This window comes from Anolis carolinensis, unplaced genomic scaffold, assembly GCF_035594765.1.
Source record: "Anolis carolinensis isolate JA03-04 unplaced genomic scaffold, rAnoCar3.1.pri scaffold_10, whole genome shotgun sequence".
Taxonomy (NCBI): domain Eukaryota; kingdom Metazoa; phylum Chordata; class Lepidosauria; order Squamata; family Dactyloidae; genus Anolis; species Anolis carolinensis.
The window spans coordinates 14,558,640-14,577,542 of record NW_026943821.1 but is presented as its reverse complement, the minus strand read 5'-3'; the positions used below and the strand labels follow the sequence as shown (position 1 = coordinate 14,577,542).

The window sequence follows — 18,903 nt, the reverse complement described above, 5'->3', positions numbered from 1 at the left end:
TTCAGAAAGAACAAGGTATGCACTGAAGCACAAGGAACATATATGAATATGGAGATAATTGCAAGATCATGGTAACCTGAAGCATGTGCTAATAGGCTTACAAACTTTAAAAAAACTAGATTATATGTTTATAACTTTATATATAAATTATAGACCCACCAAGTAGTTCCTAATGCAAAAGACATATAAATATACCTAAAACAATTTTGTATTTGAAAATTAGCACCATATAACTAAACACAGTTCAAGATTCATAAATACTGCTTCTTATATGCTGTGACCGTAATACTGCTGCAAATCATTTACTCTATCCAATAAGGGAATTTTTTATGCTTTGCTTACTTCCAAAAATATCTTCCAGAAATCAACCAAATTACTTTAGAACATTATTTCCAAAATCTAAGGGTTGTGCTATAAAACAAAGAAAGCAGTTAAGAAGAAACGTGTGTTATATCTATTCTGTTGCTTAAATTTATAAATAGGTTTTAGGAAAAAACAATATTCTTTGTTGATCTTAAAACTGGGTGATTTGGAGATATGCCACCTAAAATAGATAACTGCTGTATCTATTCTTTTAATCCTGTTTTCTCCGGAGACAGGACTATTGTGTATGTTTAACATTTGTTCCTGTTGTACAACATTTCAGCGTTATGGAGATCAAAACGAGACTCGTTCTCAGCGGTACTGATACTTTGGACACGGGAAGAAAGTCAACAGATCTTGTCACCGTGTTCAACGTCGAAAAATAAGATAAAAAGATGCCGAAGAGTAGCTCTGGTTAAAATATTTCTTACATTATAAAAAGCAGCAAAATTCCTAATATATGTAAGGTGAGAAATCAAATTATCTATATTTCAGTTATCCAGGGAAATTGGAAGATAGTATTTGTTTTAAATTCAAGAAAAGAAGGCAATTAAATTAAATACTATTTGATAATATGTACTATCTGGTAATCCTTTTATTTTGATACACGAAGTCTCCTTAAATAATGGTAATGTAGAAGTTTTGTATTCAGCGTTAAGACATTAAATTATTGAAGAAATAATTCTACTTGTTTTACTAAAACAAAGGCAAGAGTTATTCTACTTGTTGCAGCCAATTCTTACTTTACATTTTGTTTGTATGTGTGTTTTAGTTGCCTTCCTTGTTCATTATGGAGATGTAGCTGCTGTACATATGTACCAACAATTTTCTTATTATTTTAAACTTTGTTTAAACATCAGATATAAAACCATCAGGAATATGGAGGGCGTGCATATTTGTTTTTCTTTTCTTATTAGGAAACTAATGTCACAACAATTCAGCATATGGATATATTGTCAAAGGCTTTCATGGCTGGAATCACTGAATTGCTATGAGTTTTCTGGACTGTATGGCCATGCTCCAGAAGCATTTTCTTCTGATGTTTTGCCCACATCTATGACAGGCATATGAAGAGGTTGTGAGGTCTGTTGGAAACTAGGCTAAGTAGGGTTTATATGTGGAATATCCAGGGTGGGAGAAAGAACTGTTGTTTGTTTGAGGCAAGTGTGAATGTTGCAATTGGCCATCTTGATTAGCATTAAATAGCCTTGCAGCTTCAAAGCCTGGCTAAATTCATGAACTAAATTAAATTCTTATTTTAGAAACCCAGCCTCATGAACGGGAAATTCTAAATGCTGTTCATTTCAGAACTGTGCTTACAAGTTCCCTTAGGTCCTATAACCAAGCTGAATATTTAAACCAAGTTTACGTATTCCTAAAAGGCAAACAATAAAAGTGAAAGCCTCTACTGATACGGCTAGGCTTCAGCTTCCTACTTACGTGACCTAAAAGGTTTAGGCAAAAAAGAAAAGAAGGGAAAGAAGAAAAGTAAGAAGAAGAAAAAAAGATCACATTCCTCCCTTCAATGCTTTATTGCAAATTGCTTTATGGCTCACAGAAAAATAATTGCTAATTCAAAAAGAGAGTAAATAAGTATATGTATGCTCTTGAAATGAAACAAACTTGTAGCACATTTATTAGGAGTTAAACCACCATATGTAAAAGTTTATCTTCATTGTAAAATTAATGTTATTTGATACCACTTTAACTGCCATGGTTTAATGCTATGGACATAGGGGAGTTATCTATATATATAAAAGAGTGATGGCATCACGCCGACCGACAAAACAACAAAACTACAGGCCCCCCGACCTTGAAATTTGACAACACAACCCATCATCCACGCCTCTAGGTTGATACAACAAAAAGAAAAGAAAAATAAAGTCCTAATTAGAGGGAGAGGAATAATTGCTTTTATCCAATTGCTGCCAGTTAGAAGGCTAAGCTCCTCCAATTTGGTCTCCTAGCAACCCAATAAAAAATAATAAAAAACACTAAAAAAATTAAAAACTCTAAAAGATTAATACAATAAAATACTATAATAACAGAAAATAACTAAAAATAATACAAGAAAATAATAAAATATAATAAAAAGATAACTTACAATAAAATTAATTAAAAAATACCAATAACATCAAATAAAAATTACACAACAATTTTTACCCAATACCACCACCACTTTGCCACAGCAACGCGTGGCCGGGCACAGCTAGTAATTTTATAAAGTCTTCAGACCTCTCTGCTCAAGAGTGCTAAAACCTCACCAAACTACAAATCCCAGGAATCCACAGCACTGAGCTATGGCAGCTAAAGTGGTTTCAAACCCATAGTCATGTTACAACAGATTAACGGAAAACCGTGGAACCTCAGGTATTTATGTTTAATTTTAGTCACAGAGATTTCAGTGGGACTAAAGTAAGAGCCAGTCCTTTGCATGGGCCAAAGATATTTTAAAAAGCAGACAAAAATATGTGTTCCAATCAAGAATTCAATTGGGTTGCTGTGAGTTTTCTGGGCTGTATGGCCATGTTCAAGAAGCATTCTCTCCTGACGTTTGCCCACATTTATGGCAGGCATCCTCAGAGGTTGTGAAGTGTGTTGGAAACTAGGCAAGTGCATTTATATATATGTGGAAAATCCAGGGTGGGAGAAAGTACTCTTGTCTGTCATTTTCATGGCTGCAAGGCTATTCAATGCTAATCAAGCCGACCAACTGCCACATTCACACTTGCCTCCAACAGACCTCACAGCCTCTGAGGATGCCTGCCATAGATGTGGGTGAAGCGTCAGGAGAGAATGCTTCTGGAATATGGCCACACAACCCGGAAAACACACAGCCACCCAGTGTTTCCGGCCATGAAAGCCTTCGACAACACAAGAAGTCAAGGTATCCAAATAGATCCACATTTTAATACATTTTTATATGTTGTTGTTTTTAATGATGTGTCGGCATCGAATTGTTGCCAATTGTACGCCGCCCTGAGTCCCTTCGGGTGAGAAGGGCAGGATAGAAATATTGGAAATAATAAATAAATAAATAAATAAATAAATAATAAACATTCATTGTTTTGCTGTGTCAAATCCAGCAACTACTGCAAGTTCACCCCAGTTCTTCAACAATGATCAGATTAAACGAAAATTTCTTGTATCCTACAAGTCAAAGGTTGCAAAAGGAATGTGAGAATGGTAGCTCCCAAATATATTTTTTCCAACTTTAGCTCCAAATCCATCTCTTGATCTGTTTAATCGCAAATCACTTGCCAAGCTCTAGAATGTGACTATCTTTTTGACCATTTCCCAGGAACGTTGCTTTTCTCTCTCTCTTTGCGATCAGGTGTATCCAGATTTCTCTCCAAATTTGTGAAACTTCTGCTTACAGGCAGGAAACGGTGTTGCAAAATGTGTGGGAATTTTAACTTTACCAACATTGTTTCTCTCTTTTTGCAGTTATGCTTTTTGGGGGTGTTTCTGATTCGTAAGTTACAGTAAATCTTCCACAACAGTTAGGGGAAAACCCCTGGAAGGATGAAAGGGTTGTAAAACATTGGAAAAAAAGTGTTGCGTACTGAAGTGTATTAACCCTAACCTCAGCCTAAGACTAAAAACATGGATTTCTCTCCCTTACGCACTACGCAGGCATAAATGAGGATGGGAAGTGTCGCCACGCAACCTCAAGTTACATCAGTTGGGAAATTTGGCCCATTTTCTGTCTCTGTGGATTATGAGTTTTTGATCAAACACGATAAACCTATTGACCTGTTTGCTCAGGGCTTATCTCTTTCCAAATGTGTTTCTCGTAGTAACACGGCTGATTGGCCAATTCGAACTCGGGGAGGACTTCTTCGGTCTATAAAGGCCTTTCCCTTGTTCATTCACATAGAATTCTACCTTTACCTCTCCAAGAGAAAGACAGAGAAAAAAGGGAAAGAAAGCAATCTTAAGGAAAAGGAATTGTTCCTATTCCAAGAAAGAAAGATGAAACTGCACCTGCTCTGCGTTGTCTTCATTCTTCTCTGTGCCGCCGTCCAAAATCTCCATGCCTTCACATTTCAGGTAAAACATATTCATATTCCTTAATAAGCTTGAATGTTGCCTGAGTTGTCACATTTGAGGGTACTTGCTGAACTCCTTTGTTCTTTCAAGGGCCTGTCCACACTGCATAATTGTAGTGCGATTATTCTATTTTAGCTTCCAAGGTTCTAATATGGAATCCTGGGATTGGCAATTTAAAGTGAGCCCCCTGGTGGTGCAGCGTGTTAAAGCGCTGAGCTGCTGAACTTGCGGACCAAAAGGTCACAGGTTTGAATCTGGGGAGCGGAGTGAGTGCCTGCTGTTAGCCCCAGTTTCTTCCAACCTATCAGTTCTAAAACATGCAAATGTGAGTAGATCAATAGGTACCGCTCTGGTGGGAAGGTAACGGTGCTCCATGCAGTCATGCTGGCCACATGACCTTGGAAGTGTCTACGGACAATGCCGGCTCTTCGGCTTAGAAATGGAGATGAGCACCAACCCCCAGAGGTGGACACGACTGGACTTAATGTCAGAGGAAAACCTTTACCTTTTTACCTATTTCAAATTCTCAACCAGAAAGCTCTAGTACAGGGGTCCCCAAACTTTTTAAACAGGGGGCCAGTTCATGATCCTTTGGACCGTTGAGGGCCGGACTATAGTTGGCCACCGAGCAATAATAATAAATAATAATAATAATAATAATAATAATAATAATAAAGAGGATTGGAAGAGACCCCTTGGGCCATTGAGTCCAACCTCCTTCTGCCTTTGTGCACCAAAAGCAAAAGCAAAACACCCCTGACGGATGGCCTCCCAGCCTCAATGTTAATAATAATAATAATAATAATAATAATAATAATGAAGAGTGTTGGAAGAAACCCCTTGGGCCATTGAGTCCAACCCCCTTCTGCCTTTGTGCACCAAAAGCACAAGCAAAGCACCCCTGACAGATGGCCTCCCAGCCTCAATATTTTTATTATTATTATTATTATTATTATTATTATTATTATTATTATTATTATTATTATTACCCGGTGGTGATGGGTACACTGGTACGCCGTGCCAAAAGATCTCAGCTGGCATTTGGAAACAATAGACATTGACAAAATTACGATCTGCCAACTGCAAAAGGCCACCCGACTGGGATCTGCGCGCATCATCCGAAAATACATCACACAGTCCTAAACGCTTGGGAAGTGTTCGACTTGTGATTTTGTGATACGAAATCCAGCATATCTATCTTGTTTGCTGTGTCATAATAAAATAATAATAATAATAATAATAATAATAATAATAATAATAATAATAATAATAATAATGGTTGTAAGAGAAGAAGAGACCCCTTGGGTCATTTAGCCCAACCCGCTTCTGCTCTTGTGCCGTGGGGGCCGGATTAACGGCTTTGATGGGCCGCATCTGGCCCCCGGGCCTTAGTTTGGGGACCCCTGATCTAGTACATCAGCAAACTTGCAGTTTCTCAGATTCCATAGGATGTAGCTGTAAGAGTGGAATCATAGTGCTGAAACTGTGTGATGTGAAAGGACCCAATTCTCCAGGAAAGGAAAAAAATCCCTAGGAGTGGAATGAGTAGAGATGGGGGAATATTTTGGATGTGAATTGGCTTTAAAGTCTTGACATCCATTCACCTAGTTCCATATTTTTGTGGCCCATAGCTAGCATTTGTCGGTGTGTTGCAGTTGTGAAATATCAATAAATCAAAATGCTAGGCGTGAGGGGGAAGACTGGGGAAAGTGCGTTTTTGCAGTGAGTCAATGCAAATTTGGAGCAAAGTAGGGAGTGAAACAGACACATGGGCCTTCTTGGTGGAAGCAGTGCAGGAAATATCTCCCAAGGTTAGCAGCTTGCCTTTCATGAGCCCCAGCAGCAGTGGAAGATCTGGGGAAAATTCAAAGGCTGGCATGTTTTTATTTAGTCCCAACTTTGTCCTTTCTGACTTATGTTGAACCTAAAATAACCCTATCTTAGGGCTTTCTGGGGCTTAGACATTGTGATTTATCAAGGTCACTCAGTAGGTTTCCATGACCGATAGGGAACTAAACCCTGGTTTCCAGAGTTGTAGTTCAATGGTCAAACTATTACATCAATTGGTGTAATGGTGAGTCAACCCATAGCTAAATCCCCTTGACTATATGGATCTACTCTAATCTAGACCTTAGAAAAAACCCATATAGAAATTGAACCCAAATGTAAACGGTGACAAATTATGCAGATATTTGGTGCATTTTATCATTGGTCCAGCTGCCAAAAATGGATTGGTGCCTCCATCTCATTTTACCTTGGGTTGCTATAATACCTGATTGGCCAGTCTGTTTACTCAAATTATTGGCTCATTTATCCAGGTTTGTCATTCCTATTTCAACACCCTGTAGTAATTGCTATTGTTGTTATGTAATTTCCCATTTTGGCATGTAAGCAACTTTCAACACTTAAGCAAACATAGTTAAAGTCAAAACACATACAAATGCTAACAAGTAATTAAACTATTTAAACATATAAACCAACTAAGTAAACAAGAAAAGGACTATATCTAGTATATAATCACAAAGGCAAGTCATGCTCAAGGGCCCGTTGAAACAAAAAGGCTTCACTGCCTTGCGGAAAGGTAAACAGGAGGAGGCCAGTCTAATCTCTCAGGGAAAGGAGTTCCAGAGACTGGGATCAGCCACGGAGAAGGTTCTCTCTCTTGGGTTCCTACCAGATGTGTCTGTGATGTGGGTAGGACTTCAAAATATGGACATGTTTATGTGGGAGAATGTGATCCTTCAAATGATATGGACATGAGCTGTCTAGGCCTTTATAGCACTTTGAATTATGCCCAGAAATAGACCAACAACCATTGCAATGATGGCATTGGGTGCATGGATGTGCAAGTGACTCAGGAGGTTTGCATTATCTCCCAGTCCTTGTCTGCCTTGCCTTTATGGCATTGAATGGAACCACCTTCTAATCTAGTGGTTCCCAACCTTTATTTGACCAGAGACCACTTGACCAAGGACTACTGGAACAGGGACCACTTTGACCTGGGACCACTCTAACATTAGTACCAAAAGGGTTATGAATCAGTTTTTGGTCAGCTTTAAATTTGGTTTGGTTATTTGGGAGCTGATTCAGAAAATTGCATTGGATAGACCACATCAGCTCTCATTTCTGATACAGAACATATGCCATCCAATAATTGCCATCAACTTGCCCACAGAAAACCATATACAGTAGAGTCTCACTTATCCAACATAAACGGGCCGGCAGAATGTTGGATAAGCAAATATGTTGGATAATAAGGAGGCATTAAGGAAAAGCCTATTAAACATCCAATTAGGTTATGATTTTACAAATGAAGCACCAAAACATCATGTTAGAGAACAAATTTGGCAGAAAACGTAGTTCAATACGCAGTAATGCTATGTAGTAATTACTGTATTTATGAATTTAGCACCAAAATATCACGATATATTGAAAACACTGACTCCAAAAATGCGTTGGATAATCCAGAATATTGGATAAGCAAGTGTTGGATAAGTGAGAATCTACTGTATAATAATCTAAAGCCGATGTGGTAGTAATAATCTTTCATGGGTAGTCAATGAAATAAAGCCTCATGACTTGAAGGTTGGGTTGCTGACCTGAAGGCTGCCAGGTTCAAATCCCACCCGGGGAGAGTGCGGATGAGCTCCCTCTTTCAGCTCCAGCTCCATGCAGGGACATGAGAGAAGCCTCCCACAAGGATGGTAAAACATCAAAACATCTGGGCGTCCCCTGGGCAACGTCCTTGCAGACGGCCAATTCTCTCACACCAGAAGCAACTCAGGTTTCTCCTGACACGAAAAAAAAAATGGATAGTCAGCCTCTACCTTCCCAACATCCTGTTGCCTCAACTCTGTAAGCGGGGTTCATGATATCAGTCGTTTTCATGGCTGCGTGGTTTCGAGGCAACAGTGTAATAATGGTGAGACCACAGACCATATTTTTGTTCTTGCAGACCACTTGTGGTCTATGGATCAAAGGTTGGGAATCACTGTTCTAATCTCAGGAGCAAAATGAGGGCATAGCCCTTCTAAATATGAATTCTGTTCCCAATAATGACATTTTCCTTAAGGCTTCTGCATTGTAGTAACTGAAAACATCAGAGGATCCTTAGAGATACAGTTTAGGTATCCCAAAGAAAGGGGCAAAGAAAGGGACTAAGGAAATAAGAACACAACAAATTCAAGTCTAGATGGGAACAATTTTAGCTATCTCTCTCTGTAAAATCAGAGCAGAATCATGCTCTTTGTGTGTGTATCAACTTATGGCAACCTTGCAAATTTCGTAAGTGATAATTAAGCAAGGAATTTTCAGAGGTAGTTTGCCTTTGTGTCTTCAGCGGGTCATGGATTTCCAAGCACTAAACAGGCCTACCCTTGCTTAGCTTTTGAAGCCAGACAGCTTCTTGAACCTTTAGGGTATCTAGACAGATATCTCACTCTGTCAGAGAACCATGGAGCATGTTCTGGACCTACAAATAGCCTGCTGCTGTCAGGTGAAATGGAGGACACTCTCTCGTCACCAGGGCTGGAGTTAAATGGAACTGCCAGCCCTATTCTATACTTGGAATCAGGAGAAGGCACGCCATCTCGCCCTTTGTGTCCAGTAGCTACAGGGAACAAAATGAGAACATTTCCTCCCCATATGAATTCTGCCCCATTGAATAAAATTTCCCTTTGGTCCTCCAGTTGATGCTTTTTTTTTCAGTGTCAGGAGCAACCGGAGTTGCTTCTGGAATAAGAGAATTGGCCGTCTGCAGGACGTTGCCCAGGGGACGCCCGGATGTTTTGATGTTTTACCATCCTTGTGAGAGGCTTCTCTCATGTCCCCGCATAGAGCTGGTGCTGAAAGAGGGAGCTCATCCACACTCTCCCCAGGTGGGATTCGAACCTGGCAACTTTCAGGTCAGCAACCCAACCTTCAAATCATGAGGCTTTTATCCCCTAGGCCATCCTTCAGTTGATGCTGAAAATTATTCACTCCAACAACTTTCACATTTGCTGTGTTTATATTTCCTCGGTCACTTTGCTTGCCAACAAAACTTCAATGTGGCCTCTGAAGCATCCCAGGACAGAAAATTGACCCCCCCCCCAGAGCCATCATATTTGCCCACCCTTTGTTCAGTGTCCCTCATAAGACAATATTTGAAAGACAAAGTATGTAAAGTGATTGCGTAGAGAAATGTCGTGACGAGAGGTAGCAAAAGAACCAGAGTTGAAAACTGTTATCAAGTTTGGAGAACATGAACTTAAATGTTTTCTTTTGTGAATGTTTGGAAAATACACCACACTCTAGTGTTGTTGTTTTTAAAACACCTAAGTAAAATGACATCTTTCTTTATTTCTCTTTGCAGTCAGATGTCCAGAAAGACACAGCCACCTTGGCAGAACCAGTGGCAGAAACTTCTGGATTGCAGCAGGTGAGACCTGGATTCCAATCCTTGCTTGTATTACTCCAGCCTGAACGCAAGAGAGCAGCATTGACAAATGTGCAACCCTTTGGATGCTATGCTTTTTCAGATGCTGCCTTTTGATAGTTTTGCCCAGTGTCCCTTATTATAAGGGATGCCCTCTATTTGAGAATTCGAAAGTCTTTCATTTTTTACAAACTGAACAAGATGATAAAAATCAAGTATTTTTGAGGTGGGAGGCCCTTCATAAAGAGAGAAATGAGTGTGCCAGAACTGCAGACAAGAATTAAAATCAAGTTTTCTATTCAATAGTATGTAATAGCTGCTTTATAGTTTGTCAGCACTGCATGTCATGTACTTTGACTGCCTTTTGTTGCTTTCAAAACCTGGCAACACTGAGGCCCCTTCTACACTGCCATATAATCCAGATTATCTGATTTGAACTGGATTATGTGAGTCTACACTGGCATATAATCCAGTTCAAAGAAAATAACCTGGATTTTATATGACAGTGTAGAAGGGGTCTATGAGTATTGCAGTATGATCCAGGATATCAAAGCAGATACAGTAGAGTCTCACTTGTCCAAGCTTCACTTATCCAACATTCTGGATTATCCAACACATTTTTGTAGTCAATGTTTTCAATATATCGTGATATTTTGGTGCTAAATTTGTAAATACAGTAATTACTACATAGCACTACTGCGTATTGAACTACTTTATTTATTGTTATAATTGTACTATTTTACTTTGTTTAATAATGTGTATTATGTTGTTATGTAATGTTTGTGTTGCTTTTATGACTGTAAACCGCCCTAAGTCCCATCCGGGAGATAGGGCGGTATATGAATAAAGTTTTTTTATTATTATTATTATTATTATTATTATTATTATTATTATTATTATTATTATTACTTTTTCTGTCAAATTTGTTGTATAACATGATGTTTTGGTGTTTAATTTGTAGAATCATAAGCTAATTTGATGTCTAATAGGTGTTTCCTTAATCCCTCCTTATTATCCAACATATCCACTTATCCAACCTTCTGCCGGCCCGTTTATGTTGGATAAGTGAGACTCTACTGTAATCCACATAATCTTCTTTAAACTGGATTATCTAAATCTACACTGCCAGATAATCCAGTTCAAGGCAGATAATTTGGATTTTATACAGCTATGTAGAAGAAGCAAAGACTGGGAAGAAGCAAGATATAATTCTGGGGCAAAAGGATTATTGTTATTTAGTGGTACACCCTGTTTTGACAGTATCTGAGGCCCCTTCTACACTGTCATATAAAATACAAATTATCTGCTTTGAGCTGGATTTTATGGCAGTGTAGATTTATATAATCCAGTTCCAAACAGATTTTTTTATCGTGTCAGAAGCAACTTGAGAACATCGCTTCTGGTGTGAGAGAATTGGCCGGCTACAGAGATGTTACCCGGATGTGTTACCATCCTCTGATAATCTGGATTATCATGTGCCTTCAGGTCCTTTCTTATGGAGACCCTAAAGTGATCCTGGGGCGCCTGATGGCACAGTGTGTTAAAGCGCTAAGCTGCTGAACTTGTGGACCAAAAAGTCCCAGGTTCAAATCCTGGGAGAGGAATGAGCGCCCGCTGTTAGCCCCAGCTTCTGCCAACCTAGCAGTTCGAAAGCATGCCAATGTGAGTAGATCAATAGGTACCGCTCCGGCGGGAAGGTAATGGTGCTCCATGCAGTCATGCTGGCCACATGACCTTGGAGGTGTCTATGAACAACGCCGGCTCTTCGGCTTAGAAATGGAGATGAGCACCAACCCCCAGAGTCAGACATGACTGGACTTAACGTCAGGGGAAACCTTTACCTTTATTTAAAGTGATCCTATCATGGGATTTCTATTCCCTTCCCGAGTCTGAGGCCCCTTCCACACAGCTGCATAAAATCCACATTGATGTAGATTATATGGCAGTGTGGACTCAGATAACTCAGTTCAAAGCAGATATTGTGGATTGTCTGCCTTGATATTCTGGGTTATATGGCTGTGTCGAAGAGTGTGACCTTCTCAAGGTCTCCATAGCCAAGCAAGGCTTCCAACTTTGGTCTCCAGCGTCCAACAACCAAACCACTGCACCATGCAAACTCTCTTATTTGGAGGAGAGTAGAATTACAATTAATAGCATTTTCCTCTTTGTTTCCCACCACAGGGTTTGTTACGGAGACTGAAGCGCCACAACTCCCACATCTCCATCTGCACTTACTGCTGCAACTGCTGCAAGAACAAGGGCTGTAGCTTTTGCTGCCGGACATGAAGTGGCCCAAAACCTCCACGGTTGACTGTTGCTCCCTATTGTTCCATCACACACACACACACACCAACCTCAACATCCTTGCTCTTGCTCCCTTCCCCTGACACATCTTCTGTATTTATTAATTTGACATTCTTTTTGATGCATTTGTTTGCTGTGTACATTGTTTCTTTGTTACTCGGAATTAAAAGTGTTTTTACCTCATTGGTAAATAGTCGTGATTCTTTCTTGCCCCAACTTCCTAGGAAAGATTCTAATCCTAGGGCACATTTCATGCCACATAGTTGTTTTTTCCATGAGAAACTGCAAGTTGCTTCTGGTGTGAGAGAATTGGCCATCTACAGAGATGTTGCACACTGGATGCCCAGATGTGTTACCATACCACAGGCCCAGGCTGTGGCACAGGCTGGTGAGCAGCCAGCTGCAGCCAGCTGCAACAAATCACTCTGACCAAGAGGTCATGAGTTCGAGGCCAGCTCGGAGCCTGCGTTTGTCTCTGTCTTTGTTCTATGTTAAGGCATTGAATGTTTGCCTTATATGTGTAATGTGATCCACCCTGAGTCCCCTTCGGGGTGAGAAGGGCAGAATATAAATACTGTAAATAAATAAATAAATACAGTAGAGTCTCACTTATCCAACATAAACGGGCCGGCAGAATGTTGGATAAGCAAATATGTTGGATAATAAGGAGGCATTAAGGAAAAGCCTATTAAACATCCAATTAGGTTATGATTTTACAAATGAAGCACCAAAACATCAGGTTAGACAACACATTTGGCAGAAAAAGTAGTTCAATATGCAGTAATGCTATGTAATAATTACTGTATTTATGAATTTAGCACCAAAATATCACGATATATTGAAAACATCGACTACAAAAATGCGTTGGATAATCCAGAACGTTGGATAAGCGAGTGTTGGATAAGTGAGACTCTACTGTAAATCCTGCTGGGAGGCTTCTCTCATGTCCTTGCAACTAGAGCTCACAGACGGGAGCTCACCACATCTTGCGGATTCGATCCGCCAACCTGTAGGTCAGCAGTTCAGCCGGCACAAGCGTTTAATCCAATGTGCCACTGCAGCTGCATGCCACATAGTTAAAGCACTATGATTGACCTATTCAGTTCAATAGACTGTCAACTAAAGGTCTCTAGGATCATTAATTTGCATATTCAATTATAGTTTTAACTATAAGAGCCTCATTAGAGTACCTATGTGGCTTTCAAGATCCGATGAACCAATACTCCAGCTACGTGTCACCAATGGCCAAGGCTGATTATAGGAATTGCCCTTTCCCACTATTTTGTTATAGCATTAGGATCCCATCTTAATTGTCATGACTGCATTTTACGGAACCCTGGGATTTGCAGTTTACAAGGGCATTTAGAATTCTCAACCAGAGAATAGTGTTACTAATTAACTAAATGATATTATATTACCTAACACCCCAAAACAAACCATGTCTTTTTCAAATAACCCTGGCACTGCCAGGTACCCAAGGTAGCAGCAGCAGCAATATTATTATTATTATTATTATTATTATTATTATTATTATTATTATTATTATTATTATTAATAAATAGATGTTGCCATCCCTGGTGACAGTCGCATTGACGAAAAACAACAGGAAAAATTCAGCCGCGATCAGGACCTCAAGACTGAACTGCAAAGACTCTACTTGAAACCAGTACAGGTGGTCCCGGTGGTGATGGGCACATTGGGTGCCGTGCCAAAAGATCTCAGCTGGCATTTGGAAACAATAGACATTGACAAAATTACGATTTGCCAACTGCAAAAGGCCACCCTACTGGGATCTGCTTGCATCATCCGAAAATACATCACACAGTCCTAGACACTTGGGAAATGTTCGACTTGTGATTTTGTGATATGAAATCCAGCATATCTATCTTGTTTGCTGTGTTAGACTATGTTGAGCCAACAACAACAACAACAACAACAACAACAACAACAACAACAACAATAATAATAGTAATTGCAAAAGGCCACCTTACTGGGATCTGCACGCATCATCCGAAAATACTTCACACAGTCCTAAACACTTGGGAAGTGTTCGACTTGTGATTTTGTGATAAGAAATCCAGCATATATCTCTCGTTTGCTGTGTCATACTGTATAATAATAATAATAATAATAATAATAATAATAATAATAATAATAATAATAGCGTTTAAGGATAATATCACTCTGTGTGTATGTTGCAGGCATATTCCCATTGGAGGCGGGTGATGGTGCAGTGGAGGGGGAGGGCAATACAAATATAATATAATATAATATAATATAATATAATATAATATAATACAATAATAAAATAAATATAATGTAATATAACATGATATAATGGAGCTCCTGGTGGCACAATGGGTTAAACCAGGGGTCCCCAAACTAAGGCCCGGGGGCCGGATGAGGCTCTCCAAGGTCATTTACCTGGCCCCCGCCCTCAGTTTTATAATATAATATTTTTATATCATTTTAAATAATATAATATATTGTATATACATATAGTATTATAATAATATAATGTTATACAATATAATACTAATAATACCATATAATAATATTAATTATATGATATATATTACATATAATATTACAGTATAGTGGAATAGTTCAATATAGTAATATATAATGCTAATATTGTGCTATGCTAATAATATAATATATTGTATGTACATACAGCTGCTCTGAGTCCCCTTCAGGGTGAGAAGGGTGGGATATAAATGTAATAAATAAATGTAGTAAATGAATAAATAAATAATTTTAGACTTAGGCTCGCCCAAAGTCTGAAATGACTTGAAGGGACACAACAACAACAATCCTAATTCACTTGACTATCTCATTGGCCAGTAGCAGGCCCACACTTCCCATTGAAATCCTGATAGGTTTATGTTGGTTACAATTGTTTTCATTTTTAAATATTGTATTGTTCTTTCATTGTTGTTGTTGTTTTGCATTACAAATAAGACATGTGCAGTATGCATAGGAATTTGTTCGTTTTTTTTCCAAATGATAATTCTGCCCCTCCACAGTCTGAAGGATTGTGGACCGGCCCTCTGCTTTAAAAGTTTGAGGACCCCTGGGTTAAACCCTTGTGCCGGCAGGACTGCTGACTGAAAGGTCAGTGGTTCGAATCCAGAAAGTGGGGGTAAGCTCCCATCTGTTAGCTCTAGCTTCCCATGCAGGGACATGAGAGAAGCCTCCCCTAGGATGATAAAATATCAAACATCTGGGCGTCCCCTGGCAACGTCCTTGGAGATGGCTAATTCTTTCATACCAGAAGCGACTTGAAGTTTCTCAAGTCACTCCTGAGATGGCAAAAAAACCCCCTACAAATCCTAGACTTCTATAGCCCTGGCACCTGCTAGATTGCTGGAGCTTATGCAGCCATTCAAGACGGAAGAATCTAGTTAGGAAAGTATATGTAGTGTTTACCTAAAGTCAGTAAATTCCAGAGATATCTCAGTGCGATGCTCCCCATCGTTATCCAGAATCCAAAATAACCACAGTAATACAAGCAGGAAGATGTGTTGAAAGTACAAAAATAGACATATACTTTGAAAGTCTGACAGAAAAAAAAAATCCACTGACACAATGGGCTCGGCACAGCAGGAAAGAGTTTGGTTGTACAAAAGAAGAAAGGGATTCAAACAGCACATCCGCATCTCCCTCCGCAGGCAGTCCTGGAAGGCAACCATCGTTTTAACTATCCCTTTGCAAATAATACATCCTTGCGGGTAAGGATCAATAATATATCCTCAGAAGGAAAGAGTCTTAGGAGGTAATGCCAAGAGATCTTCTTTCAATACTTTGGAAACTACACCCATGAAATATCCCCTCTCGGACAGGAGTTAACATTAATACTGCTTCCTGCAGCAGGGCATTCCAAGGTTTTATTCTAATGATGCTCCCCTAGAGCATCCCGTGAGTTAACCCTTTAGGCTGTGGAAACCCCAAAGGCTTATTTATTTAGGTATCCTAATGTGACGCCACACTTCTCCATCTCTCCTGCCCGATTGCACTTGTTGCTCTAGCTAGTTTTAATTCTAGTTATACAAGCACTTGTTAAATAGAAAGAGATTCAGACACACTCTTTGGTCCATTCCCTTCTTGGATCACACGTTAGAGTAGATCTGATCAGGGCCAGAGGTGGTTTGCCAATTGCTCAGGTTCCCATAAAGTCCTCCAGACGCCCCCGTTGATAAATTCTCATAATCCTCTATTATTTCCATGGTCTCGTAGGCTTCTGTGCTTGGGTCCTAAAAAATTGGGAGAGCCAGGGAGAAAAAAAAAAAGACAGATTTGTAAGCAAGTAGACTTAAATAGCCTTCATTACATGTAGTGGTTTGGGTGCTAGAGCCCAGTATTCCAGTTGGAAGTATTTATTTATTTACAAAAATGTAAGTAGATAAATAAGTACCGCTTTGGCAGGGAAGTAAACGGCACCCTGAAAAACATGCTGGCAAAAATCCAACAAGGAAAGGCATCCACGGACGACAGGATCCTTAGTGTGGAAAATAAAACAACAGCACCTTCCCATGGCTGAGTCGAGCACACCCGGATGCCGGAGATGAAAAGCAAGAAGCCTTGCCTCTGTTTATGTACTGTCTGTCTTTGTCAATTGTATAATGGCATTAAACATTTTCCATATATGCACCTGTAATCCGCTCTGAGTCCCCTTCAGGAGATAGTGTGGAATATAAATAAAGTATATTACTGTATATACTCTAGTATAAGCCGACCCTAATATAAGCCGAGGCACCTAATTTTACCACAAAAAAAAACTGGGGAAACCTATTGACTTGAATATAACCCGAGGGTGGAAAATGCAGCAGTTACTGGTAAATTTTAAAATGAAAATAGATCCCAATGAAATCATTTTGAGGCATCAGTAGGTTAAAGGTTTTTGAATATTTGCCGTATTTCAAAGAAAAACAGTAGACTAGCTCTACTTTTTCTGTAAGTGGAAAAAGTAGGGTCAACAAAAACAATATGGTATTAACAATAACTTAATAATAATAATAATAATAACAATAATAATAATAATAATAATAAGCCTCAAGTTCCACCTCCCAGCAGAGAAGAACTGGTGGGATCACAAACCTGCAAAAGTATTGGAAAATGAACACGCAAAGATATTGTGGGACTTCCGAATCCAGACTGACAAAGTTCTGGAACACAACACACCAGACATCATAGTTGTGGGGAAAAAAAAGGTTTGGATCATTGATGTTGCCATCCCAGGTGACAGTCGCATTGACGAAAAACAACAGGAAAAACTCAGCCGCTATCAGGACCTCAAGATTGAACTTCAAAGACTATAGCAGAAACCAGTGCAGGTGGTCCCGGTGGTGATCGGCACATTGGGTGCCGTGCCAAAAGATCTCAGCCGGCATTTGGAAACAATAGACATTGACAAAATTACAATCTGCCAACTGCAAAAGGCCACCCTGCTGGGATCTGCGCGCATCATCCGAAAATACATCACACAGTCCTAGACACTTGGGAAGTGTTCGACTTGTGGTTTTGTGATACGAAATCCAGAATGTCTATCTTGTTTGCTGTGTCATAATAAAATAATAATAATAAACAGTCCTAAATGCTTGGGAAGTTTTTGGCTTTTGTGATACGAAATCTAGCATATATATCTCATTTGCTGTGTGATACTATGTCTTTGTGTCAATAAATAATAATAATAATAATAATAATAATAATAATAATAATAATAATATTTTTTCATGTCAGGAGAAAATTGGCTATCTGCAAGGACCTTGCCCAGGGGAAGCCCAGATGTTTGATGTTTTACCATCCTTTTGGGAGGCTTCTCTCATATCGCCACGTGGGAAGCTGGAGCTGATAGAGGGAGCTCACCCACCCTCCCCAAATTTGAACCCCCAACAGGTCAGCAGTCCTGCCAGCACAAGAGTTTAATGATGATGATGATGATGATGATGATGATGATACTACTGAGGTCTTGGTCTAAATAAACTGGGGAAAGCAGCCCTAGTGAAACCACAGACCTTGAGGGTTGCCTCTTACCTTGTCACCAGCAGAATTCCCTCCTTTTTGGGTCTTACTGTACATGTTGAGTTGCTCTTCCTTCTTGGATTTGGATGGTTTCTCTTTTTTGACAGGTTTCTCTTTTTTTGCAGATGTCTTCTGTTCCAGAGCTCCATCCGTGACAAATAGTGCCGGATCTTCTTCTTCCTCCTCCTCTTCTTCTTGCTTTTCTTCCTTTTCCCTAGAATTAAAATAAGGGGAGATAAAATAAGTGCTGCTATATCCACTGTGGTGGGATGCAGAGAATAAATTGGCAATTACTCAGAGAAAAAATCAGCACCATTGACAGCAATCCTTTGCATAAGAAGAAATACTCTAGACCGGCTCTCAAAGTGTCATGAACAAAGCTTCCCAAAGAGTTAATTTTTGAAGAATGGGATAGGAATGAAAAATAGATTTTAATTCTGTTTTGGGTTTAGCAATGTCGATCAAAGCCAGCATCTACATAAAACTGATATGGCTGCATGGAATTGATCTTTTGGTCTTCTCACCTGCTGGTCACCATCTTGTAGACCACAATCCCCATCAAGGTAAGGAAGAGGAGGCCCCCAACAGCACCTCCTGATATCATGAGAAGAAAGTTCATGTCCACTGGGGGAAAAAAAGAGAAAATCAAGCCTTGCCGCAGTGGTCTCAAAGTATGATAAATACACAAAAATTGGACATTGTGTGTTTTGGACAGCTAGTGCACAGGAAGAAATGCAACCAGTAAA

General features: G+C 39.5%; 2 protein-coding genes across 3 annotated transcripts in view; one reads left to right on the top strand and one right to left on the bottom strand.

Annotated features, from left to right (window-relative positions):
* Nucleotides 1-4,239: 4,239 nt before the first annotated feature.
* Nucleotides 4,240-12,319, top strand: hamp (hepcidin antimicrobial peptide). The gene is made up of 3 exons (XM_062962853.1): nucleotides 4,240-4,416; nucleotides 9,770-9,835; nucleotides 12,014-12,319. Exons 1-3 carry the CDS (start codon nucleotides 4,339-4,341, stop codon nucleotides 12,116-12,118), a joined length of 249 nt encoding a protein of 82 aa, XP_062818923.1. The 5' UTR covers nucleotides 4,240-4,338; the 3' UTR covers nucleotides 12,119-12,319.
* Nucleotides 12,320-15,656: 3,337 nt separating this feature from the next.
* LOC100564538 (myelin-associated glycoprotein) overlaps nucleotides 15,657-18,903 on the bottom strand; it is a 30,994-nt gene continuing 27,747 nt past the window's right edge. For both annotated transcript variants that reach the window (XM_008117299.3, XM_008117298.3), the window contains exons 7-9: nucleotides 18,682-18,781; nucleotides 18,170-18,371; nucleotides 15,657-16,389 (exon numbers count right to left, since the gene is read on the bottom strand). In XM_008117299.3, coding sequence (XP_008115506.2) covers nucleotides 16,246-16,389; nucleotides 18,170-18,371; nucleotides 18,682-18,781 — 446 coding nt within the window. In that variant the 3' untranslated portion in view covers nucleotides 15,657-16,245. The remainder of the gene's footprint in view (nucleotides 16,390-18,169; nucleotides 18,372-18,681; nucleotides 18,782-18,903) is intronic.